This window comes from Bombina bombina, chromosome 6 (assembly GCF_027579735.1).
Source record: "Bombina bombina isolate aBomBom1 chromosome 6, aBomBom1.pri, whole genome shotgun sequence".
In the NCBI taxonomy this organism is placed as follows: Eukaryota; Metazoa; Chordata; class Amphibia; order Anura; family Bombinatoridae; genus Bombina; species Bombina bombina.
Window position 1 is genome coordinate 108,216,018 of NC_069504.1, and position 27,946 is coordinate 108,243,963.

Consider the following 27,946-nt stretch of genomic DNA (forward strand, 5'->3'; position numbering starts at 1 on the left):
TTTCGGTTCCTAAGGTTCGCCTTTCTGGACAAGCATTACCTGTGGCACTTCCATTCGGATTAGCCACTGCTCCAAGGATTTTCACAAGGGTACTAGGGTCCCTTCTAGCGGTGCTAAGACCAAGGGGCATTGCAGTAGTACCTTACTTGGACGACATCCTGATTCAAGTGTCGTCTCTGTCAAAAGCAAGGGCTCATACGGACATTGTCCTAGCCTTTCTCGGATCTCACAGGTGGAAAGTGAACATAGAAAAAAGTTCTCTGTCCCCGTCAACAAGAGTTCCCTTCTTGGGAACAATAATAGTTTCCTTAGAAATGAAGGTTTTTCTGACAGAGGCCAGAAAATCAAAACTTCTAAGCTCTTGTCAGGTACTTCATTCTGTTCTTCTTCCTTCCATAGCGCAGTCCATGGAAGTAATAGGTTTGATGGTGGCGGCAATGGACATAGTTCCTTTTGCACGAATTCATCTAAGACCATTGCACCTGTGCATGCTCAGACAGTGGAATGGGGATTATACAGACTTGTCTCCGACGATACAAGTAGATCAAATAACCAGAGATTCACTCCGTTGGTGGCTGACCCTGGACAACCTGTCACAGGGAATGAGCTTCCGCAGACCAGAGTAGGTCATTGTCACGACCGACGCCAGTCTGGTGGGCTGGGGCGCGGTCTGGGAACCCCTGAAAACTCAGGGTCTATGGTTTCGGGAAGACTCTCTTCTCCCGATAAACATAATGGAACTGAGAGCGATATTCAATGCTCTCAAGGCTTGGCCTCGACTAGCAAAGGCCAAATTCATAAGGTTTCAATCAGACATCATGACGACTGTTACATATATCAACCATCAGGGGGTAACAAGGAGTTCCCTGGCGATGGAGGAGCATCCGGGGGAGTGGGAACTCCATCTGGAAATCTTTGCCCAAATAACTCAATTATAGGGCATTCCAGACATGGTTCTGATGGCCTCTCGTCAGAACTTCATGGTCCCTTGTTACGGGTCCAAATCCAGGGATCCCAAGGCGACTCTATTGGATACAATAGTAGCACCTTGGATCTTCAACCTAGCTTATGTATTCCCACCGTTTCCTCTCATTCCCAGGCTGGTAGCCAGGATCAATCTGGAGAGGGCTTCGGTGACCTTGATAGTTCCTGTGTGGCCACGCAGGACTTGGTATGCAGACCTGGTGAATGTGTCATCGGCTCCACCATGGAAGCTACCTTTGAGACAGGACCTTCTTATTCAGGGTCCATTCGAACATCCGAATCTGGTTTTCCTCCAACTGACTGCTTGGAGTTTGAACGCTTGATTTTATCAAAGCGTGGGTTTTCAGATTCTGTAATAGATACTCTTATTCAGGCTAGAAAGCCTGTAACCAGAAAAATTTACCATAATATATGGAAAAAATATATCTGTTGGTGTGAATCTAAAGGATTCCCATGGAACAAGATAAAAATTCCTAAGATTCTTTCCTTTCTACAAGAAGGTTTGGAGAAAGGATTATCTGCAAGTTCTCTGAAGGGACAGATCTCTGCTTTATCTGTTTTACTTCACAAAAGGCTGGCAGCTGTGCCAGACGTTTAAGCGTTTGTTCAGGCTCTGGTTAGAATCAAGCCTGTTTACAGACCTTTGACTCTTCCCTGGAGTCTTAATCTAGTTCTTTCAGTTCTTCAAGGGGTTCCGTTTGAACCCTTACATTCCGTAGATATTAAGTTATTATCTTGGAAAGTTTTGTTTTAGGTTGCAATTTCTTCCGCTAGAAGAGTTTCTGAGTTATCTGCTCTGCAGTGTTCTCCGCCCTATCTGGTCCATGCAGATAAGGTGGTTTTACGTACTGAGCCTGGTTTTCTTCCGAAGGTTGTTTCCAACAAAAATATTAAACAGGAGATAGTTGTACCTTCTTTGTGTCCGAATCCAGTTTCATAGAAGGAACGTTTGTTACACAATTTGGACGTTGTCCGTGCTCTAAAATTCTATTTAGATGCTACAAAGGATTTCAGACAAACATCTTCCTTGTTTGTTGTTTATTCTGGTAAAAGGAGAGGTCAAAAAGCAACTTCTACCTCTCTATCTTTTTGGCTTAAAAGCATCATCAGATTGGCTTATGAGACTGCCGGACGGCAGCCTCCTGAAAGAATCACAGCTCATTCCACTAGGGCCGTGGCTTCCACATGGGCCTTTAAGAACGAGGCTTCTGTTGATCAGATATGTAAGGCAGCGACTTGGTCTTCACTGCACACTTTTACCAAATTTTACAAATTTGATACTTTTGCTTCTTCTGAGGCTATTTTTGGGAGAAAGGTTTTGCAAACCGTGGTGCCTTCCATCTAGGTGACCTGATTTGCTCCCTCCCATCATCCGTGTCCTAAAGCTTTGGTATTGGTTCCCACAAGTAAGGATGACGCAGTGGACCGGACACACCTATGTTGGAGAAAACAGAATTTATGTTTACCTGATAAATTACTTTCTCCAACGGTGTGTCCGGTCCACGGCCCGCCCTGGTTTTTTAATCAGGTCTGATGATTTATTTTCTTTAACTACAGTCACCACGGTATCATATGATTTCTCCTATGCAAATATTCCTCCTTTACGTCGGTCGAATGACTGGGGAAGGCGGAGCCTAGGAGGGATCATGTGACCAGCTTTGCTGGGCTCTTTGCCATTTCCTGTTGGGGAAGAGAATATCCCACAAGTAAGGATGACGCCGTGGACCGGACACACCGTTGGAGAAAGTAATTTATCAGGTAAACATAAATTCTGTTTTCTTTGGCTGATGTTGCTGCCGCTTCCACTTTTTGGTTGGAGGCTTTAGCACAACAAGTGTCAGACCATAATTCTCATAGCATTTTTAAACTTCTTCAACATGCTAATAACTTTATTTGTGATGCCATCTTTGATATCATTAGAGTTGATGTCAGGTATATGTCTTTAGCTATTTTAGCTAGAAGAGCTTTATGGCTTAAAACTTGGAATGTCTTCTAAGTCAACTTTGCTTTCTCTTTCTTTCCAAGGTAATAAATTATTTGGTTCTCAGTTGGATTCTATTATTTCAACTGTTACTGGGGGGGAAAGGAACTTTTTTGCCTCAGGACAAAAAATCTAAAGGTAAATATAGGGCTGCTAATCGTTTTCGTTCCTTTCGTCAGAATAAGGAACAGAAGCCTGACCCTTCCCCTAAAGGAACAGTTTCTGTTTGGAAACCGTCTCCAGTCTGGAATAAATCCAAGCCTTTTAGAAAGCCAAAGCCAGCTCCCAAGTCCACATGAAGGTGCGGCCCTCATTCCAGCACAGCTGGTAGGGGGCAGGTTACGATTTTTCAAATATATTTGGATCAATTCGATTCACAGTCTTTGGATTCAGAACATTGTTTCAGAAGGGTACAGAATAAGTTTCAAGGTAAGGCCGCTTGCGAGAAGATTTTTTCTCTCTCGCATTCCAATAAACCCAGTGAAGGCTCAGGCATTTCTGAAATGTGTTTCAGATCTAGAATTCGCTGGAGTAATTGTGCCAGTTCCAGTTCTGGAACAGGGTCTGGGGTTTTATTCAAATCTATTCATTGTACCAAAGAAGGAGAATTCCTTCAGACCAGTTCTGGATTTAAAAATATTGAATAGTTATGTAAGGATACCAACATTCAAAATTGTAACTATAAGGACTATTCTGCCTTTTGTTCAGCAAGGGCATTATATGTCCACAATAGATTTACAGGATGCATATCTTCATATTCCAATTCATCCAGATCACTTTCAGTTTCTGAGATTCTCTTTTCTAGACAAGCATTACCAGTTTGTGGCCCTGCCGTTTGGCCTAGCGACAGCTCCAAGGATCTTTTCAAAGGTTCTCGGTGCCCTTCTATCTGTAATCAGAGAACAGGGTATTGCGGTATTTCCTTATTTGGACGATATCTTGGTACTTGCTCAGTCTTCACATTCTGCAGAATCTCATACAATTCGACTTGTGTCGTTTCTTCAACAACATGGTTGGAGGATCAATTTACCAAAGAGTTCATTGATTCCTCAGACAAGAGTAACCTTTTTAGGTTTCCAGATACATTCAGCGTCCATGACTCTGTCTCTGACAGACAAGAGACGTCTAAAATTGATCTCAGCTTGTCGAAACCTTCAATCACAATCATTCCCTTCGGTAGCCTTATGCATGGAAATTCTAGGTCTTATGACTGCTGCATCGGACGCGATCCCCTTTGCTCGTTTTCACGTGCGACCTCTTCAGCTCTGTATGCTGAACCAGTGGTGTAGGGATTACACAAAGATATCTCAATTAATATCTTTAAAACCGATTGTACGACACTCTCTGACGTGGTGGACAGATCACCATCGTTTAGTTCAGGGGGCTTCTTTTGTTCTTCCAACCTGGACTGTAATTTCAACAGATGCAAGTCTGACAGGTTGGGGAGCTGTTTGGGGGTCTCTGACAGCGCAGGGGGTTTGGGAATCTCAGGAGGTGAGATTGCCAATCAATATTTTTGAACTCCGTGCAATTTTCAGAGCTCTTCAGTCATGGCCTCTTCTAAAGAGAGAATCGTTCATTTGTTTTCAGACAGACAATGTCACAACTGTGGCATACATCAATCATCAAGGAGGGACTCACAGTCCTCTGGCTATGAAAGAAGTATCTCGGATACTGGTTTGGGCGGAGTCCAGCTCCTGTCTAGTTTCTGCGGTTCATATCCCAGGTATAGACAATTGGGAAGCTGATTATCTCAGTCGCCAAACGTTACATCCGACGAATGGTCTCTTCACCCAGAGGTATTTCTTCAGATTGTTCAAATGTGGGGACTTCCAGAAATAGATCTGATGGCTTCTCATCTAAACAGGAAACTTCCCAGGTATCTGTCCAGATCCAGGGATCCTCAAGCGGAAGCAGTGGATGCATTGTCACTTCCTTGGAAGTATCATCCTGCCTATATCTTTCCGCCTCTAGTTCTTCTTCCAAGAGTAATCTCCAAGATTCTGAAGGAATGCTCGTTTGTTCTGCTGGTGGCTCCAGCATGGCCTCACAGGTTTTAGTATGCGGATCTTGTCCGGATGGCCTCTTGCCAACCGTGGACTCTTCCGTTAAGACCAGACCTTCTGTCGCAAGGTCCTTTTTTCCATCAGGATCTCAAATCCTTAAATTTAAAGGTATGGAGATTGAACGCTTGATTCTTAGTCAAAGAGGTTTCTCTGACTCTGTGATTAATACTATGTTACAGGCTCGTAAAACTGTATCTAGGAAGATATATTATAGAGTCTGGAAGACTTACATTTCTTGGTGTCTTTCTCATCATTTTTCCTGGTATTCTTTTAGAATTCCGAGAATTTTACAGTTTCTTCAGGATGGTTTGGATAAAGGTTTGTCTGCAAGTTCCTTGAAAGGACAAATCTCTGCTCTTTCTGTTCTTTTTCACAGAAAGATTGCTAATCTTCCTGATATTCATTGTTTTGTACAAGCTTTGGTTCGTATAAAACCTGTCATTAAGTCAATTTCTCCTCCTTGGAGTTTGAATTTGGTTCTGGGGGCTCTTCAAGCTCCTCCGTTTGAACCTATGCATTCATTGGACATTAAACTACTTTCTTGGAAAGTTTTGTTTCTTTTGGCCATCTCTTCTGCTAGAAGAGTTTCTGAATTATTTGCTCTTTCTTGTGAGTCTCCTTTTCTGATTTTTCATCAGGATAAGGCGGTGTTGCGAACTTCTTTTAAATTTTTACCTAAGGTTGTGAATTCTAACAACATTAGTAGAGAAATTGTGGTTCCTTCATTATGTCCTAATCCTAAGAATTCTAAGGAGAGATCATTGCATTCTTTGGATGTAGTTAGAGCTTTGAAATATTATGTTGAAGCTACTAAGAATTTCCGAAAGACTTCTAGTCTATTTGTTATCTTTTCTGGTTCTAGGAAAGGTCAGAAGGCCTCTGCCATTTCTTTGGCATCTTGGTTGAAATCTTTAATTCATCATGCTTATGTCGAGTCGGGTAAAACTCCGCCTCAAAGGATTACAGCTCATTCTACTAGGTCAGTTTCTACTTCCTGGGCGTTTAGGAATGAAGCTTCGGTTGATCAGATTTGCAATGCAGCAACTTGGTCTTCTTTGCATACTTTTACTAAATTCTACCATTTTGATGTATTTTCTTCTTCTGAAGCAGTTTTTGGTAGAAAAGTACTTCAGGCAGCTGTTTCAGTTTGATTCTTCTGCTTATAATTTCAGTTTTTTTTTCATTATAAGATTTAAACTTTATTTTGGGTGTGGATTATTTTCAGCGGAATTGGCTGTCTTTATTTTATCCCTCCCTCTCTAGTGACTCTTGTCTTTTCTCCAGGAGGGTTTGGAGAAAGGTTTATCTGCTAGTACCCAGAAGAGTCAAATTTCTGCTTTATCTATTTTATTGCACAATCGCCTGGTTGGATGTGCCAGATGTTCATTCTTTTTGTCAGGCCTTGGTTAGAATTCGGCCTGTGTTTAAGTCTACTACTCCACCTTGGAGTCTTAATTTGGTTCTTAGAGACCTTCAACAGGCTCCGTTTGAACCTATGCATTCTTTGGATATTAAGATGTTATCTTGGAAGGTTTTGTTTCTGGTTGCTATTTCTTCGACTCAAAGAGTTTTGGAGCCTTTAGCCTTACAGTATGAATCGCCTTTTCTAATTTTTCACTCTGATAAGGTAGTTTTGCGTACTGCCTTGGGTTTTCTTCCCAAGGATGTTTCTGATAAGAATATTAATCAAGAGATTGTTGTTCCTTCTTTGTGCCCTAATCCTTCTTCTCATAAGGAGCGTTTGTTGCACAACCTGGATAAATTTATTTTTCTCTTGTAAGGTGTATCCAGTCCACGGATCATTCATTACTTGTGGGATATTCTCCTTCCCAACAGGAAGTTGCAAGAGGACACCCACAGCAGAGCTGTTATATAGTTCCTCCCTTAACTGCCATATCCAGTCATTCTCTTGCAACTCTCAACAAAGATGGAGGTAGTAAGAGGAGAGTGGTAAAATATAGTAAGTTTTTTCTTCAATCAAAAGTTTATTTTCAAATAGTACCGGAGTTGTACTATTTTATCTCAGGCAGTATTTAGAAGAAGAATCTGCCTGCGTTTTTCTATGATCTTAGCAGCTTGTAACCAAGATCCCACTGCTGTTCTCACATATGTCTGAGGAGTGAGGTAACTTCAGAGGGAGAATGGCGTGCAGGTTATCCTGCTATTGAGGTATGTGCAGTTTTAAGTTTTTCTAGGGACTAGAAAATGCTGCTGGTACCTGATTAATGTAAGTTAAGCCTAAAAACAGTGATTTAATAGCGACTTGTATCAGGCTTACTACCAGAGATATATACTCTGATAATATGGCAATATAAAACGTTTGCTGGCATGTTTAATCTTTTTTATATATGCTTTGGTGATCAAACTTATTGGGGCCTAGTTTTTTCCACATGGCTGGCTTGATTTTTGCCTAGAAACAGCTTCCTGAGGCTTTCCACTGTTGTAGTATGAGTGGGAGGGGCCTATTTTAGAGCTTTTTTGCGCAGTTAAAATTACAGACAGAGACATTCAGCTTCCTTCAGCAGTCCCCTGCATGCTATAGGACATCTGAAGTGCTATAAAGGCTTCAAAAGTCGTTTATTGAGGAAGGTAGGGCCACAGCTGAGCTGTGGCAGTTGTGACTGTTTAAAAAACGTTTATTTCGTTTTTTTTTATCCGTTTTTTGCATTAAGGGGTTAATCATCCATTTGCAAGTGGGTACAATGCTCTGCTAACCTATTACATACACTGTAAAAATTTCGTTTGATTTACTGCCTTTTTTCACTGTTTTTCAAATTTTGACAAAATTTGTTTCTCTTAAAGGCACAGTACCGTTTTTTATATTTGCTTGTTAACTTGATTTAAAGTGTTTTCCAAGCTTGCTAGTCTCATTGCTAGTCTGTACAAACATGTCTGACATAGAGGAAACTCCTTGTTCATTATGTTTAAAGCCATGGTGGAACCCCATATGAGAATGTGTACTAAATGTATTGATTTCACTTTAAACAATAAAGATCAGCTAAGAATATCAATCAAGAGATTGTTCCATCATTGTGTCCTAATCCTTCTTCAAAGAAGGAACGTCTTTTACATAATCTGGACGTGGTTCGTGCTTTAAAGTTTTACTTACAAGCTACTAAAGATTTTCGTCAAACATCTGCTTTGTTTGTTGTTTACTCTGGACAGAAAAGAGGTCAAAAGGCTTCGGCAACCTCTCTTTCTTTTTGTCTAAGAAGCATAATCCGCTTAGCCTATGAGACTGCTGGACAGCAGCCTCCTGAAATGATTACAGCTCATTCTACTAGAGCTGTGGCTTCCACTTGGGCCTTTTAAAATGAGGCTTCTGTTGAACAGATTTGCAAGGCGGCGACTTGGTCTTCGCTTCATACTTTTTCCAAATTCTACAAATTTGATACTTTTGCTTCTTCGGAGGCTATATTTGGGAGAGAGGTTTTACAGGCAGTGGTTCCTTCCATTTAAGTTCCTGCCTTGTCCCTCCCTTCATCCGTGTACTTTAGCTTTGGTATTGGTATCCCACAAGTAATGGATGATCCGTGGACTGGATACACCTTACAAGAGAAAACACAATTTATGCTTACCTGATAAATTTATTTCTCTTGTGGTGTATCCAGTCTACGGCCCGCCCTGTCATTTTAAGGCAGGTCAAAATTTTAGATTAGAACTACAGTCACCACTGCACCCTATGGTTTCTCCTTTCTCGTCTTGTTTCGGTCGAATGACTGGATATGGCAGTTAGGGGAGGAGCTATATAGACAGCTCTGCTGTGGGTGTCCTCTTGCAACTTCCTGTTGGGAAGGAGAATATCCCACAAGTAATGGATGATCCATGGACTGGATACACCACAAGAGAAATAAATGTATCAGGTAAGCATAAATTGTGTTATTTCTTGACAAGGTGAGTCCTCGGCCCGCCCTGTTTTTCAGACAGTTTGCTTTTCTATAAACTTCAGGCACCTCTGCACCTTAGATTACTTCCTTTCTCCTTTCCCTTTGGTCGAATGAATGGGGATTGTGTGGGTAGGGGGGAAGTGGTATTTAACTGCTTTTGCTGTGGTGCTCTTTGCCTCCTCCTGCTGGACAGGAGTGATATTCCCAACAGTAATTAAGATAATCCGTGGACTCACTGTATCAAGAAAGAGAATTAAATTTATCAGGTAAGAATAAATAAATATTCTGAGCTCCTTGTAGAGATGGGGTTGGTGCGGTTAGATACAGAGCCGGCCGTGACTACAATGCGTTCTATGTGGGTCAGTCTCTGCTGTTCCCTTTATAATTTATTATAACTATATGGAGTTTCGACTTATATGAGTGTTTTGTACAGTATTGAGTCATACTAGTCATACTTCACTGTTCCCTTCGGCATATTCCTATTGCCATTAATTTGTACTTCCTTTTTATTTATTAAAAGAATTGTTGACATATTTTCTCTCTGTGAAGAGTATTTATATGTGTGCTAAATGATGTTTTTATAGCAATTATGAATCCTTTATAGGAGCTTTTGTGGTCAGCTCTTAATCTACAGACTTTTTTATGATTCTTTTTCGCTCCGTTTTACAAATGTAAGGTTTTCCTTAATTCTAATCTAATTTTGAGCCTGTGATCTATATATTCTCTGAGCTCTTTAAACATATTTTGCCTTTCAGAGCTACACTGTGGTCCTTAATTTTTTCCGGGAGACTGTTTAAAATCTATATGTGAATCTTCTTTTCATAAATGGACTCTAGAATGTAGATCCTTCGTATGTTTATACTCTTAAGTGGTACTTCTATTCCTCTGGGAGGATAAGTATGCATAGATATTTTATTTTTAAAATATGTAAATACAGTTTATTTTCTTCTGAGCGTAGTTTTTTTAGTGTTGACTGACATCTGGTGGCAGTCAAGTGCAACTGCATGCTCATTTATGTTTTTACATATTTATTGAGTCTGTTTCTATTATCAATTCACATTTCTATTTGTGTATATGAATCAAATTTCATAATTAAGTTAGAGCCCTTTATTTGTCTTATGCTCTTAAAGGGATTTATCCTAATATCTGTTATTTGTTGGTATGTTTTTATATGTAACATACTTCTCATATTAGTGATTTTAAGACATGTATATTTCTAGTTTTTAATCTAGGAATCCTCATATTTATATGTCTGTGACATGTTTTAAGATTCTGATTAGCTCAGTAGGTAGACATGGGTTTAAATCCAGCACAGAAACTCTGCTCAGCAATCACTCATATAACCTGACGTGGTGGTTTCTGGTCTCATAGTCTAGTTGTTAATGTTTTTTAGGACACTAATATCTTTATTTCTATTTCTTTCTTATAGAAATACTATTTTAAAGTTTCTCATATTGAGGTGACATTTGTTAATCGTGGTCATGTATGATTTACTCCTTAGTGTCTTTTTAAACACTTGTATACTTAAACTTGTTTTAACTTATAGGATTACTTTCTCCAACATAGGTGTGTCCAGTCCACGGCGTCATCCTTACTTGTGGGATATTCTCTTCCCCAACAGGAAATGGCAAAGAGCCCAGCAAAGCTGGTCATATGATCCCTCCTAGGCTCCGCCTACCCCAGTCATTCTCTTTGCCATTGCACAGGCAACATCTCCACGGAGATGGCTAAGAGTTTTTTGGTGTTTAAATGTAGTTTTTATTCTTCAATCAAGTGTTTGTTATTTTAAAATAGTGCTGGTATGTACTATTTACTCTGAAACAGAAAAGAGAAGAAGATTTCTGTTTGTGAGAGGAAGATGATTTTAGCAAACGTTACTAAAATCGATTGCTGTTTCCACACAGGACTGTTGAGATGAAGTAACTTCAGTTGGGGGAAGCAGTTGGCAGACTTTTCTGCCTGAGGTATGATGGCCACATTTCTAACACGACTTGGTAATGCTGGAAGGCTGTCATTTTCCCTATGGGGACCGGTAAGCCATTTTCTTAGATTAAGTATGAGAATAAAGGCTTTATAAGGGCTTAAAAAACTGGTAGACATTTTTCTGGGCTAAAACGATTACTTGCTAAGCATATTTGACAGATTATAACGCTTTATAATTATTATAATCTTGGGGATTGTTGTTAAAAAACGGCAGGCACTGTATGAACACCTTTTTCAGATGGGGGCCTTTCTCTAGTCATAGGCAGAGCCTCATTTTCGCGCCACTAATGCGCAGTTGTTTTTGGAAGGCAAGGCATGCAGATGCATGTGTGAGGAGCTAAGATACACTGAAAAAGCTTACAGAAGGCGTCATTTGGTATCGTATTCCCCTCTGGGCTTGGTTGGGTCTCAGCAAAGTAGATCCCTGGGACTGTATAGGGGTTAAATGTAAAAACGGCTCCGGTTCCGTTATTTTAAGGGTTAAAGCTTTCAAATTTGGTGTGCAATACTTTTAAGGCTTTAAGACACTGTGGTGAAATTTTGGTGAATTTTGAACAATTGCTTCATACTTTTTCGCATATTCAGTAATAAAGTGTGTTCTGTTTAAAATTTAAAGTGACAGTAACGGTTTTATTTTAAAACGTTTTTTGTGCTTTGTTGACAAGTTTAAGCCTGTTTAACATGTCTGAACCATCAGATAAACGATGTTCTATATGTATGAAAGCCAATGTGTCTCCCCATTTAAATATATGTGATAATTGTGACATGGTGTCCAAACAAAGTAGGGACAATGATGCCACAGATAATAATAGTGCCCAAGATGATTCTTCAGATGAGGGGAGTAAGCATGGTACTGCATCACCCCCTTCTGGGTCTACACCAGTTTTGCCCACACAAGAGGCCCCTAGTACATCTAGTGCGCCAATACTTATTACTATGCAACAATTAACGGCTGTTATGGATAATTCTATTGCAAATATTTTATCTAAAATGCCTACTTATCAAAGAAAGCGCGATTGCTCTGTTTTAAACACTGAAGAGCAAGAGGACGCTGATGATAACGCTTCTGACATACCCTCACACCAATCTGAAGGGGCAAGGAGGGAGGTTTTGTCTGAGGGAGAAATTTCAGATTCAGGGAAAATTTCTCAACAAGCTGAACCTGATGTTGTAACATTTAAATTTAAATTAGAACATCTCCGCGCACTGCTTAAGGAGGTATTATCTACTCTGGATGATTGTGACAATTTGGTCATTCCAGAGAAATTATGTAAGATGGATAAGTTCCTAGAGGTTCCGGTGCCCCCCGATGTTTTTCCTATACCCAAGCGGGTGGCGGATATAGTAAACAAGGAATGGAAAGGCCCGGCATACCTTTTGTGCCTCCCCCTATATTTAAGAAATTATTTCCTATAGTCGACCCCAGAAAGGACTTATGGCAGACAGTCCCTAAGGTCGAGGGGGCGGTCTCTACTCTAAACAAACGCACTACCATTCCCATAGAAGATAGTTGTGCTTTTAAAGATCCTATGGATAAAAAATTAGAGGGTTTGCTTAAAAAAATGTTTGTTCAGCAAGGTTACCTTCTTCAACCAATTTCATGCATTGTTCCTGTCACTACGGCAGCGTGTTTCTGGTTCGAAGAACTAGAAAAGTCGCTCGATAAAGAATCTTCGTATGAGGAGATTATGGACAGAGTTCATGCACTTAAACTGGCTAACTCTTTTATTCTAGATGCCGCTTTGCAATTAGCGAGATTAGCGGCGAAAAATTCAGGGTTTGCTATCGTGGCGCGCAGAGCGCTCTGGCTGAAGTCTTGGTCAGCGGATGTGTCTTCCAAGACAAAATTACTTAACATTCCTTTCAAGGGCAAAACTCTGTTTGGGCCTGATTTGAAAGAGATTATTTCAGACATCACCGGAGGAAAAGGCCACGCCCTTCCTCAGGATAGGTCTTTTAAGGCTAGAAATAAGCCTAATTTTCGTCCCTTTCGCAGAAACGGACCAGCCTCTACTTCTACATCCTCTAAGCAAGAGGGTAATACTTCTCAACCCAAACCAGCCTGGAGAACGATGCAAGGCTGGAACAAGGGTAAGCAGGCCAAGAAGCCTGCCACTGCTACCAAAACAGCATGAAGGGATGGCCCCCGATCCGGGACCGGATCTGGTGGGGGGCAGACTTTCTCTCTTTGTTCAGGCCTGGGCGAGAGATGTTCAGGATCCTTGGGCACTAGAAATAGTTTCTCAAGGTTATCTCCTGGAATTCAAGGAACTACCCCCAAGGGGAAGGTTCCACAGGTCTCAATTATCTTCAAACCAAATAAAAAGACAGGCATTCTTACATTGTGTAGAAGACCTGTTAAGGATGGGAGTAATTCATCCAGTTCCAATAAGAGAACAAGGGATGGGGTTTTACTCCAACCTGTTCATAGTTCCCAAAAAAGAGGGAACGTTCAGACCAATTCTAGATCTCAAGATCCTAAACAAATTTCTCAGGGTTCCATCGTTCAAAATGGAAACCATTCGAACGATCCTTCCTACCATCCAGGAAGGTCAATTCATGACCACGGTGGATTTAAAGGATGCGTACCTCCATATTCCTATCCACAAGGAACATCATCAGTTCCTAAGGTTCGCTTTTCTGGACAAGCATTACCAGTTTGTGGCACTTCCATTCGGGTTAGCCACTGCTCCGAGAATTTTCACAAAGGTACTAGGGTCCCTTCTGGCGGTTCTAAGACCAAGGGGCATTGCAGTAGTACCGTACTTGGACGACATCCTGATTCAAGCGTCGTCTCTGTCAAAGGCAAAGGCTCATACGGACATCGTCCTAGCCTTTCTCAGATCTCACGGATGGAAAGTAAACATAGAAAAAAGTTCTCTTTCCCCGTCAACAAGAGTTCCCTTCTTGGGAACAATAATAGACTCCTTAGAAATGAGAATTTTTCTGTCAGAGGTCAGAAAATCAAAACTTCTAAGCTCTTGTCAAGTTCTTCATTCTGTTCTTCGTCCTTCCATAGCGCAGTGCATGGAAGTAATAGGATTGATGGTTGCAGCAATGGACATAGTTCCTTTTGCACGAATTCATCTAAGACCATTACAACTGTGCATGCTCATACAGTGGAATGGGGATTATACAGACTTGTCTCCGACGATTCAAGTAGATCAAAGGACCAGAGATTCACTCCGTTGGTGGCTAATCCTGGACAATCTGTCACAGGGAATGAGCTTCCGCAGACCAGAGTGGGTCATTGTCACGACCGACGCCAGTCTGGTGGGCTGGGGCGCGGTCTGGGAACCCCTGAAAGCTCAGGGTCTATGGTCTCGGGAAGAATCTCTTCTCCCGATAAACATTCTGGAACTGAGAGTGATATTCAATGCTCTCAAAGCTTGGCCTCATCTAGCAAAGGCCAAATTCATAAGGTTTCAATCAGACAACATGACGACAGTTGCTTATATCAACCATCAGGGGGGAACAAGGAGTTTCCTGGCGATGGAGGAAGTGACCAAGATAATTCAATGGGCGGAGGATCACTCCTGCCACTTGTCTGCAATCCACATCCCAGGAGTGGAAAATTGGGAAGCGGATTTTCCGAGTGCTCAGACATTCCATCCGGGGGAGTGGGAACTCCACCGGGAAATCTTTGCCCAAATAACTCAATTATGGGGCATTCCAGACATGGATCTGATGGCGTCTCGCCAGAACTTCAAGGTTCCTTGTTACGGGTCCAGATCCAGGGATCCCAAGGCGACTCTAGTAGATGCACTAGTAGCACCTTGGACCTTCAACCTAGCTTATGTTTTCCCACCGTTTCCTCTCATTCCCAGGCTGGTAGCCAGGATCAACCAAGAGAGGGCTTCGGTGATCTTGATAGCTCCTGCGTGGCCACGCAGGACTTGGTATGCAGACCTGGTGAATATGTCATCGGCTCCACCATGGAAGCTACCTTTGAGACAGGACCTTCTTGTTCAAGGTCCATTCGAACATCCGAATCTGGTTTCTCTCCAACTGACTGCTTGGAGATTGAACGCTTGATTTTATCAAAGCGTGGGTTTTCAGATTCTGTAATAGATACTCTTATTCAGGCTAGAAAGCCTGTAACTAGAAAGATTTACCATAAGATATGGAAAAAATATATCTATTGGTGTGAATCTAAAGGATTCCCATGGAACAAGATAAAAATTCCTAGGATTTTATCCTTTCTTCAAGAGGGTATGGAGAAGGGATTATCTGCAAGTTCTCTGAAGGGACAGATTTCTGCGTTATCTGTTTTACTTCACAAAAGGCTGGCAGCTGTGCCAGACGTTCAGGCGTTTGTTCAGGCTCTGGTTAGAATCAAGCCTGTTTACAGACCTTTGACTCCTCCCTGGAGTCTCAATCTAGTTCTTTCAGTTCTTCAAGGGGTTCCGTTTGAACCCTTACATTCCGTAGATATTAAGTTATTATCTTGGAAAGTTTTGTTTTTGGTTGCAATTTCTTCTGCTAGAAGAGTTTCAGAGTTATCTGCTCTGCAGTGTTCTCTGCCCTATCTGGTGTTCCATGCAGATAAGGTGGTTTTGCGTACTAAGCCTGGTTTTCTTCCGAAAGTCGTTTCCAACAAGAATATTAACCAGGAGATAGTTGTACCTTCTTTGTGCCCGAATCCAGTTTCAAAGAAGGAACGTTTGTTACACAATTTGGACGTAGTCTATGCTCTAAAATTCTATTTAGAGGCCACTAAAGATTTCAGACAAACTTCTTCTTTGTTTGTTGTTTATTCTGGTAAAAGGAGAGGTCAAAAAGCGACTTCTACCTCTCTTTCCTTTTGGCTTAAAAGCATTATCCGTTTGGCTTATGAGACTGCCGGACGGCAGCCTCCTGAAAGAATCACAGCTCACTCCACTAGGGCTGTGGCTTCCACATGGGCCTTCAAGAACGAAGCTTCTGTTGACCAGATATGTAAGGCAGCGACTTGGTCTTCACTGCACACTTTTGCCAAATTTTACAAATTTGATACTTTTGCTTCTTCAGAGGCTATTTTTGGGAGAAAGGTTTTGCAAGCCGTGGTGCCTTCCATTTAGGTGACCTGATTTGCTCCCTCCCTTCATCCGTGTCCTAAAGCTTTGGTATTGGTTCCCACAAGTAAGGATGACGCCGTGGACCGGACACACCTATGTTGGAGAAAACAGAATTTATGCTTACCTGATAAATTACTTTCTCCAACGGTGTGTCCGGTCCACGGCCCGCCCTGGTTTTTTTAATCAGGTCTGATGAATTATTTTCTCTAACTACAGTCACCACGGTATCATATGGTTTCTCCTATGCCTATTTCCTCCTGTACGTCGGTCGAATGACTGGGGTAGGCGGAGCCTAGGAGGGATCATATGACCAGCTTTGCTGGGCTCTTTGCCATTTCCTGTTGGGGAAGAGAATATCCCACAAGTAAGGATGACGCCGTGGACCGGACACACCGTTGGAGAAAGTAATTTATCAGGTAAGCATAAATTCTGTTTTTTTATTATCCTTCTCATATTGAAGGATGTTTTATGTCTGACATTCCTTGTCCCTTTGGACTTATTTAACATCTCCTGAGTTTGGTTCGTTTCCAAAGGCTGGAGCTGGATGTCTTTTTTTTTTATTTCTGGTGACATCTTAATTGTTTGATATATATTTGGATAATGTGATAATCATTATGTTTGCTTATCGTGTCCTTTTTCTTCTGTAAGGTTTAGGGATCTTTAGCATTTCATGTTTTATCCCTACTTTTTACAGTAGATGTATATATAAATATATTTATATGCAGTATTCTGCTTATCCTTATGTTCTCTTTAGGGGTAGTTTTAAGCTTTTATATTCCCTATTTTCTACTGATATCAATGTTACTTTGTGTCAACAAATGTTCTGAATGTTTTTAGCAACTGACTATTTTACTAGTTGCTACAGTTTTTCTTGCATGCTTCTTAGCGTTTCTGCCCTTCATTATTATGCTCAGACAATGGAACAGAATCCTCTTGGTCCTCTCTGAGGATAGTTCTGCATCTTGAAGAGAGACTCTCTATCTTGATCGATCTTCCAGGACCTTTTGTCTCGGGGCTCGAGACCATAAGTGGCACTTCAGCAAGGAATCAATATGCTGAAGACCATGGTTTTGCTTCCTGAGATCATCTTTCGAGATTGTGTCCTCAGTTACCAGCCTGTTAGGCTGAGGCTGGGGTTCATTCAGGGTTCAGGGTTTTTGAACTCAAGACGATTGGTCTGATGGTTGCTTCCATGGACATTATTTCTTTTGCCTGGTTTCATCTGAGTCCCCTACAGTTATGCAGGCTCGGAATATGGAACGTTGTCCTCTCGGATCTCTAGTAGAGGATATCTCTGGATCCCTTAGCAAGAGAATCTCTTGTTTGGGAATTTTCGCAGGACCATCTGTCTCAAGGTACAGGCTTCCTGCAACCATCAGGAGTGATTTTGTCCACCGATGCCAGCCTGTCATGCTGAATAGTGGTTTGGATTTCTTTAAAGGCTCTGGGGTTTGTTTTTTTAGACTCCAGAAGAATTGTTTTTTTCTCTTCCCATAAATATCCTAGATTGAGGTTAATCAGCTTGTCCTCTACTAGCTTTGGTCCGGTTTATCAGATTTCAATTGGACTTCATCTCCTCGGTGGCAAACATCAACCACCAGGGAGGAACTCTGAGTTCCTTGGCCATGAAGGAGGTGCATGGAGAGTCCACAACCCCGCCCTCTCTCTTTTTTTTATTTTTTATTATAATTCGGCAGTTTTTTTGAGTAAACCTCCGGCACCTCTATAGCCTTGTGTTTCTTCTTTTTCCATTTTCCTTCGGCCAAATGACTGGGGATTATGGGTAAGGGAAGTTACGCTTAACAGCTTTGCTGGGGTACTCTTTGCCGCCTCCTGCTGGCCAGGAGTTGAATATCCCACTAGCAATTGGAATGACGTTGTGGACTCTCCATGCCTGGAAAGAAATACATTTATCAGGTAAGCATACATTTTGTTTTTATTTTTAAATAAATTAAAATAGTAATTGAATTTCCTGGTCTATGTCTGTAATTATTAACCCTTTGAGTTGTGGTTCTATATTTACCAGTGAAATGCTGTTTACAAATAAGCATATAATCTGTGTGTCAGAATGGGAATCAGTCTAATTTAAGCAAAGTTATCAGACATGAGTCCTAAAAAAAATACATTGCTCAAAAAAATAAAGGGAACACTTAAACAACACAATGTAACTCCAAGTCAACCACACTTCTGTGAAATCAAACTGTCCACTTAGGAAGCAACACTGAGTGACAATCAATTTCACATGCTGTTGTGCAAATGGGATAGACAACAGGTGGAAATTATAGGCAATTAGCAAGACACCCCCAATAAATGAGTGGTTCTGCAGGTGGTGACCACAGACTACTTCTCAGTTCCTATGCTTTCTGGCTGATGTTTTGGTCACTTTTGAATGCTGGTGTTGCTTTCACTCTAGTGGTAGCATGAGATGGAGTCTACAACCCACACAAGTGGCTCAGGTAGTGCAACTCATCCAGGATGGCACATCAATGCGAGCTGTGGCAAGAAGGATTGCTGTGTCTGTCAGCGTAGTGTCCAGAGCATGGAGGCGCTACCAGGAGACAGGCCAGTACATCAGGAGACGTGGAGGAGGCCGTAGGAGGGCAACAACACAGCAGCAGGACCGCTACCTCCGCCTTTGTGCAAAGAGGAACAGGAGGAGCACTGCCAGAGCCCTGCAAAAATGACCTCCAGCAGGCCACAAATGTGCATGTGTCTGCTCAAACGGTCAGAAACAGACTCCATGAGGGTGGTATGAGGGCCCGACGTCCACAGGTGGGGGTTGTGCTTACAGCCCAACACCGTGCAGGACGTTTGGCATTTGCCAGAGAACACCAAGATTGGCAAATTCGCCACTGGCGCCCTGTGCTCTTCACAGATGAAAGCAGGTTCACACTGAGCACATGTGACAGATGTGACAGAGTCTGGAGATGCCGTGGAGAACGTTCTGCTGCCTGCAACATCCTCCAGCATGACCGGTTTGGCAGTGGGTCAGTAATGGTGTGGGGTGGCATTTCATTGGGGGGCCTCAAAGCCCTCCATGTGCTCACCAGAGGTAGCCTGACTGCCATCAGGTACCAAGATGAGATCCTCAGACCCCTTGTGAGACCATATGCTGGTGCGGTTGGCCCTGGGTTCCTCCTAATGCAAGACGATGCTAGACCTGATGTGGCTGGAGTTTGTCAGCAATTCCTGCAAGACCAAGGCATTGATGCTATGGACTGGCCCGCCCGTTCCCCAGACCTAAATCAAATTGAGCACATCTGGGACATCATGTCTCGCTCCATCCACCAATGTCACATTGCACCACAGACTGTCCAGGAGTTGGCAGATGCTTTAGTCCAGGTCTGGGAGGAGATCCCTCAGGAGACCATCCGCCACCTCATCAGGAGCATGCACAGGCGTTGTAGGGAGGTCATACAGGCACGTGGAGGCCACACACACTACTGAGCCTCATTTTGACTTGTTTTAAGGACATTAAATCAAAGTTGGATCAGCCTGTAGTGTGTTTTTCCACTTTAATTTTGAGTATAACTTCAAATCCAGAACTTCATGGGTTGAAACATTTGATTTCCATTTTTAAATTTTTGTGTGATTTTGTTGTCAGCACATTCAACTATGTAAAGAACAAAGTATTTCATTAGAATATTTAATTCATTCAGATCTAGGATGTGTTATTTTAGTGTTCCCTTTATTTTTTTGAGCAGTGTACCTTAGCAAAACTAATTATTTTTTCTTTTTGTGTTTATCCTTTTAGGCCTTATCCCTTTGTCTTGTTTTATTCTAAATTCCATGGGCTAGAAATGTGTGTTGATGCAAGGACTTTTGGTAATGAAGCTAGATTCATCAGGCGGTCTTGCACTCCCAATGCTGAGGTATGTTTATGCAACATTTATGCCTCTCATGATCTCTGTAGAATATATCTAATATTTTGTTGTGTATTTAGCTCGATTTCAAACATGGCTATGTATGTATCTTTTAAATTCAATCTAGAAAAATTATGCATTTCAAAAGTATCCTCTAATGACTCTCAAAGAGCTTCTACTATATATTAGAATTGCGGCTTGCTTTTTTCCAGTAAAAATAATTTTGTGTATGTATTGTATCTGTGTTTGTTTTATATATATATATATATATATATATATATATATATATATATATATATATATATATATATATATATATATATATATATATATATATATATCCGCAGCGCATTCAGAAAGTATTCAGACCCCTTAATTTTTTTCACATTTTTGTTGCCGTCTTATGCTAAAATATTTTAAATTATTTTTTGTTCACATCAATCCGCACTTCATACCCCATAATTCTAAAAGCAAAACCAGATTTTTGATAACTTTTCAAATTTATTAAAAAGTAAAAACTGTATGTGTGTGTATGTATATGTGTATATATATGTTTATGTGTATGTACAGTATATGTATGTATATACATACGTATATATATATATGTATGTGTGTGTGTGTATATATATATATATATATATATATATGTGTATGTATATATATGTGTGTGTGTGTATATATATATATATATATATATATATGTATATGTGTGTATGTGTATATATACACACGCGCACACACACTCACTTCTTAAATATGTGTGCGTGTGTATGTAGTCAAACTACACACACTTCCCCAAACGAAAATACAATAGAATTTTTTCTCATATAAATACACCCAGACACACACAAAACAGAGAATATTGACAAACATCCACTAAAATATTTTTTATATGCTGCAAAATTTATATGTGTGTATAAATATATATATATATATATATGTATATATATATATATATATATATATATATATATATATAAATTTCTTCTATAAAGGTAAGACGAGTCCACGGATTCATCCTTTACTTGTGGTATATTATCCTCCTGCTAACAGGAAGTGGCAAAGAGCACCACCCCAGAGCTGTCTATATAGCTCCTCCCTTAGCTCCACCCCCCAGTCATTCTCTTTGCCTACTCTAAGTACTAGGAAGGGTAAAGTGAAAGAGGTAATAAAATATTAGTTTTTAATTTCTTGAAGCAAGAGTTTGTTATTTTAAATGGTACCGGTGTGTACTATTTACTCTCAGGCAGCAGATGGATGAAGACTGCTGCCTGGAGGATGATGATCTTAGCATTTGTAACTAAGATCCATTGCTGTTCCCACAGAGGCTGAGGAGTACAGGAAACTTCAGTGTGAGGAACGGTTTCATGCTATGCAGCAGTGAGGTATGTTGAGTCATATTTTTCTGGAGAGACTGTGTATTTCAGAAAGGCTGACATTATACCCAGGAGGGTAAGGGTAAGCAGTAATCCTAGAGCTATAAGAAGGGCATTACTTAGCTTGCATATGGGGCCTATTACAAATATGGTTGACACTGAATTGCAAATGTTTGTGAGCAAACGTTTTTTGATTTGGGAGTGCTTTAATGTTTTTGTGGGCAATAACGTTTTGGGCAACTTTATTGAGGGCACACATATCTTAACTTTTGGGTCTCAGAACCCACATGGCTAGTTATAACCGCTCTGGTGCGGTTCTTTGAGGCTGTGGAGACATCAAGTGAGATAGGTGGGGCCTATTTTCACGCCTCCGTTGCGCAGTTAGTTTTCACAGCAAGCTCTAACTCCTGAGGGCCCTGGTGTATGTTTTGGGCCAAATTGAAGCTTTTACCCCACATTTTCAATCCCTGAGGGCAGGTAGGGCCACAGCAGGGCTGTGGCAAGGTGCTCAGAGTGTTTTTCCGGATTTGGGCCTATTTTCAATCCGGTTTGCAAATTAAGGGGTTAATTGTTAAAAAAAATTGTGGGGCAATTTTAACTACCTATATTGTGTCTACATACAAAATTTTGAAAAATTTGGTGCATGTTTAGGCTGTTTTGCAGAACGTGTATGCTTTTTTTCTCTTAAAGGCGCAGTACCGTTTTTTTAAGATTGTTATTTTTTTCACTAAATAAAGTGTTTTCTTGCTTGTTTGTAGTCATTACTAGCCTGTTCAACATGTCTGACATTGAGGATAGTCAATGTTCAATATGTTTAGAAGCCATCTTTGAACCTCCACTTAGAATGTGTCCCTCATGCACTGAAAGGTCAATAAATTGTAAAGAACATATTTTAGCTACTAAAAGTATGTCGCAGGATGATTCTCAGTCAGAAGAGAATCAGGTTATGCCATCTAATTCTCCCCAAGTGTCACAACCGTTAACGTCCGCACAAGCGACGCCAAGTACTTCTAGTGGGTCAAATTCTTTCACCCTGCAAGATATGGCCAAAGTTATGAATACTACCCTCAAAGAGGTTATATCTAAGCTGCCTGGGTTGCAGGGGAAGCGCAGTAGGTCTGGTGTGAGAATAAACGCTGAGCCCTCTGACGCTTTATTAGCCATATCCGATGTATCCTCACAATGTTCTGAAGTGAGGGATTTGCTGGCTGAGGGAGAGATTTCTGATTCAGGAAATATGTTCCCTCAGACAGATTCAGATATGATGGCTTTTAAATTTAAACTAGAACACCTCCGCTTATTGCTCAGGGAGGTTTTAGCGACTCTGGATGATTGTGACCCTATTGTTGTTCCAGAGAAATTGTGTAAAATGGACAGATTCCTAGAGGTTCCTGCCTACACTGATGTTTTTCCGGTTCCTAAGAGGATTTCGGAAATTGTTGCTAAGGAGTGGGATAGACCAGGTTTTCCGTTCGCTCCCCCTCCTACTTTTAAGAAAATTATTCCTATATCTGACGCCGTGCGGGACTCGTGGCAGACGTTCCCTAAGGTGGAAGGAGCTATTTCTACCCTGGCTAAGCGTACAACTATACCTATCAAGGACAGTTGTGCTTTCAAAGATCCTATGGATAAAAAATTAGAGGGTCTCCTCAAGAAAATATTTGTTCATCAAGGTTTTCTTCTCCAACCTATATCGTGCATTGTTCCTGTAACTACTGCAGCGTCCTTTTTGGTTCGAGGCTCTGGAAGAGGCTCTTCAGGTTGAGACCCCATTAGATGATATTCTGGATAGAATTAGGGCTCTCAAGCTAGCTAATTCTTTCATTACAGATGCTGCTTTTCAATTGGCTAAATTAGCGGCAAAGTATTCAGGTTTTGCCATTTTAGCGCGTAGAGCGTTATGGCTTAAGTCCTGGTCTGCTGATGTGTCATCAAAAGCTAAGCTTTTAGCCATCCCTTTCAAGGGTAAGACCCTATTCGGGACTGAACTGAAAGAGATCATTTCAGACATCACTGGAGGGAAAGGCCATGCCCTTCCTCAGGTTAAGACGAATAAGATGAGGACCAAACAAAATAATTTTCGTTCCTTTCGAAACTTCAAAGGTGGTCCCTCTACCTCTTCCCCTGCCCCAAAGCAAGAGGGGAATTTTGCTCAATCCAAGTCAGTCTTTAGACCTAATCAGACTTGGAACAAGGGTAAACAGGCCAAGATGCCCGCTGCTGCCACCAAGACAGCATGAAGGGGTAGCCCCCGATCCGGGACCGGAGCTAGTAGGGGGCAGACTTTCTCTCTTCGCTCAGGCTTGGGCAAGAGACGTTCAGGAATCCTGGGCTTTAGAAATAATAACCCAGGGGGTATCTTCTAGATTTTAAAGATTCTTCCCCAAGAGGGAGATTCCATCTTTCTCAATTGTCTGTAAACCAGACCAAAAGAGAGGCGTTCTTACGCTGTGTAGAAGACCTATATACCATGGGAGTGATCTGCCCAGTTCCGAAAACAGAACAGGGGCAAGGGTTCTACTCCAATCTGTTTGTGGTTCCCAAAAAAGAGGGAACCTTCAGACCAATTTTGGATCTCAAGATCCTAAACAAATTCCTCAGAGTCCCCATCCTTCAAGATGGAGACCATTCGGACTATTTTGCCGATGATCCAGGAGGGTCAATATATGACCACCGTGGACTTAAAGGATGCGTATCTATACATTCCTATCCACAAAGATCATCACCAGTTCCTCAGGTTCGCCTTTCTGGACAAGCATTACCAGTTTGTGGCTCTTCCCTTCGGGTTGGCCACAGCTCCCAGAATTTTCACAAAGGTGCTAGGGTCCCTTCTGGCGGGTCTAAGGCCTCGGGCGTAGCTGTGGCGCCTTATCTGGACGATATCTTAATCCAGGTGTCAACTTTTCAACTAGCCAAGTCTCACACGGATATAGTGTTGGCTTTTCTAAGATCTCACGGTGGAAGGTTTTATCCATCTGCCGAGCTCTTCATGCCATTTCTCGCCAGTCAGTGGCTCAGTGTATGGAGGTAATCGGCTTAATGGTAGCGGCAATGGACATAGTTCCGTTTGCTCACTTGCATCTCAGACCACTGCAACTTTGCATGCTCAAACAGTGGAATGGGGATTATGCAGATTTATCTCCTCAGATAAATCTGGACCAAGAGACCAGAGACTCTCTTCTTTGTTGGTTGTCACAGGATCATCTGTCCAAGCGAATGTGTTTCCGCAGGCCAGCGTGGGTCATAGTGACGACGGACGCCAGCCTATTGGATTGTGGGATTGTGCTCTCCTCCCGATAAAATATTCTAGAACTGAGAGCGATATTCAACGCGCTTCAGGCGTGGCCTCAGCTGGCGTCGGCCAGATTCATAAGATTCCAGTCGGACAATATCACGACTGTAGCATATATCAATCATCAGGGGGGAACAAAGAGTTCTCTAGCGATGATAGAGGTTACCAAAATTAGTCAATGGGCAGAGACTCACTCTTGCCATCTATTAAAAAACTGGAAGATCTGTACTAATAATACCACAGATCACCTATAGGAGGCGCTGCGCAACAGTAGTAAAAATTACCCAAGTGTTAAACGTGCATTTTAAAACACCAAATACATAAAAAATGTGTAGTAGAGCAAAAAAAAAAAAAAAAGTTAAAATAATTATATACAGAAGGTAATGTGGCGCCTCTGTTTATGTTTTGATTACAGTTTTCCAAAGTCTTGCCATCTATCAGCAATCTATATCCCAGGAGTGGAGAACTGGGAAGCGGATTTTCTAAGTCGTCAGACTTTTCATCTGGGGGAGTGGGAGCCGTTTGCACAATTGATTCAGCAATGGGGCACACCAGAATTGGATCTGATGGCGTCTCGTCAGAATGCCAAACTTCCTCGTTACGAGTCCAGTTCAAGGGATCCTCAGGCAGTACTGATAGATTCTCTAGCAGTACCCTGTTCGTTCAACCTGGCTTATGTGTTTCCACCATTTCCTCTCCTTCCTCGTTTTGATTGCCAGAATCAAACAGGAGAGAGCTTCTGTGATTTTGATAGCACCTGCGTGGCCACGCAGGACTTGGTATGCAGACCTGGTGGACATGTCATCTCTGCCACCATGGACTCTGCCACTGAGACAGGACCTTCTGATTCAAGGTCCGTTCCAGCATCCAAATCTAGTTTCTCTGCGACTGACTGCTTGGAGATTGAACGCTTGATCTTATCCAAGCGGAGGTTCTCTGAGTTGGTAATAGATACCTTGATTCAGGCTCGAAAGCCTGTCACCAGGAAAATTTATCATAAGATATGGCGTAAATATCTATATTGGTGCGAATCCAAAGGATACTCATGGAGTAAGATCAGGATTCCTAGGATTTTGCCCTTTCTCCAAGAAGGATTGAAGAAGGGGCTATCAGCTAGTTCCTTAAAGGGACAGATATCTGCTTTATCAATTCTACTGCACAAACATCTGGCAGATGTTCCAGACGTTCAGTCGTTCTGTCAGGCTTTAGTTAGAATCAAGTCTGTGTTTAAATATGTTGCTCATGGAGTTTGAATTTAGTTCTTAAGGTTCTTCAAGGGGTTCCGTTTGAACCTATGTATTCCATAGATATTAAGCTTCTATCTTGGAAAGTTCTGTTTTTAGTTGCTATCTCTTCGGCTCGAAGAGTTTCTGAACTATCTGCATTGCAATGCGACTCGCCTTATCTTGTTTTCCATGCTGATAAGGTGGTTTTGCGTACCAAACCTGGATTCCTTCCTAAGGTTGTTACTAATAAGAATTTTAATCAGGAAATTGTTGTTCCTTCTCTGTATCCAAATCCTTCCTCTAAGAAGGAGCGTCTATTGCACAACTTGGACGTGGTTCGTGTTTTAAAGTTTTACTTGCAAGTGACCAAAGATTTCAGTCAATCATCTTCTTTGTTTGTTGTCTATTCTGGAAAACGTAGAGGTCAAAAAGCTACGGCTACCTCTCTTGCCTTTTGGCTGAAAAGCATCATCCGTTTGGCATATGAGACTGCTGGACAGCAGCCTCCTGAAAGAATTACAGCTCACTCTACTAGAGCGGTGGCTTCCATATGGGCTTTTAACAATGATGCTTCTGTTGAACAGATTTGTAAGGCTGCGACTTGGGTCTTAGCTTCATACCTTTTCCAAATTTTACAAATTTGATACCTTTTGCTTCTTCGGAGGCTATTTTTGGGAGAAAAGTTCTTCAAGCAGTGGTGCCTTCTGTTTAACCATCTGTCTTGTCCCTCCCGTTCATCCGTGTCCTGTAGCTTTGGTATTGTATCCCACAAGTAAAGGATGAATCCGTGGACTCGTCTTACCTTTATAGAAGAAAAGTAAATTTATGCTTACCTGATAAATGAATTTCTTCTATGGGAAGACGAGTCCACGGCCCGCCCTGTCATTTTAAGACAGATTATATATTTTTTATTTAAACTTCAGTCACCTCTGCACCTTGTAGTTTCTCCTTTTTCTTCCTGTACCTTCGGTCGAATGACTGGGGGGTGGAGCTAACGGAGGAGCTATATAGACAACTCTGCTGTGGTGCTCTTTGCCACTTCCTGTTAGCAGGAGGATAATATCCCACAAGTAAAGGATGAATCCGTGGACTCGTCTTACCATAGAAGAAATTAATTTGTCAGGTAAGCATCAATTTACTTATATATATTATAATTTATTTATAAGCATTGAGTAATAAAAATATACATGCATACATACATATTTACAACCTGCAGGTTATATTTATCTTATCTCAGTTTCTGTGGCCAATGAGAGGCTAGTTTTTAATGAGTCCCAGCAAAAATCTGGTCTTTCCCCATCCCTCTAGGTTAAAGTTGGACAACACTGGTAGTAGCAGGGTCAGAGACACAGCATACTTAAGTATGCAGAATGCACTCCCACCTGTGTAAGTGAAGGGGGAGTAATAAAAGCACAATTTGCAGAGCTAAATTAACAGGTAAAATATTGAATGTACAATACTTTCTTACTAAATATGGTGTGTTAATTTGTCCCTCTTAATACTTTTAATGCTGATTTTATATATATATATATATATATATACATATATATATATATATATATATATATATATATATATATATATATATATATATATATATATATGGAACATTTTTCTACTGTTTTTATTGTAACAATACACATATGAAGCAGAACATGATTTTAAATAATTGATAGCCATCCACTAATTCAAACTCAAATATATTGGCAAACTTGTAAAATGCAGGCACCCATTATTCAAAATTCTAGCACTTTGGCAGAAAATTATACAGGTGTGTAGTTTGATCCATGACACTTCCCCTGACACTTTTGGAACGTGCAATTTTCACTCTACAGTTAGCTCTAATGTCTGTAATTACTATTCTTCTGTATGTGTCCAGTCTTAGCACTATATATAATGGAGTATCTACATGAGTTTCTATGCAAAATAAGGCTGTTATATGGTTGCACAGATAAATGTACAATACATACTTTTTATGTTTTCTCTTTTTTAATGCAGAGATATAGATTTTTATATGCTTTTTTTTTCCTCCAGATGCTTTTGCATTGGTAGATATACATAGAATAGAAGTCCATTTTATTTGTTGCATTTCTTTTTGAATGGTCAGCAAAATATTGTATTGTCTGTGTGGTTTAATCTGTATGGAAACTTGTCAAAAAATACATACCTTTTTGAATATTGCTTTTACAAATCGACAGAAACTTCCTCCTGCTCGCTGTCCACATCTTTTC

The 27,946-nt window shown here is 41.1% G+C and overlaps 1 protein-coding gene across 5 annotated transcripts in view; it reads left to right on the forward strand.

Moving 5' to 3' along the window:
• Positions 1-27,946, forward strand: part of KMT2E (lysine methyltransferase 2E (inactive)) — a 464,054-nt gene that overhangs the window by 93,034 nt on the left and 343,074 nt on the right. For all 5 annotated transcript variants that reach the window (XM_053716547.1, XM_053716548.1, XM_053716550.1 and 2 more), the window contains one exon: positions 19,713-19,830. In XM_053716547.1, coding sequence (XP_053572522.1) covers positions 19,713-19,830 — 118 coding nt within the window. The remainder of the gene's footprint in view (positions 1-19,712; positions 19,831-27,946) is intronic.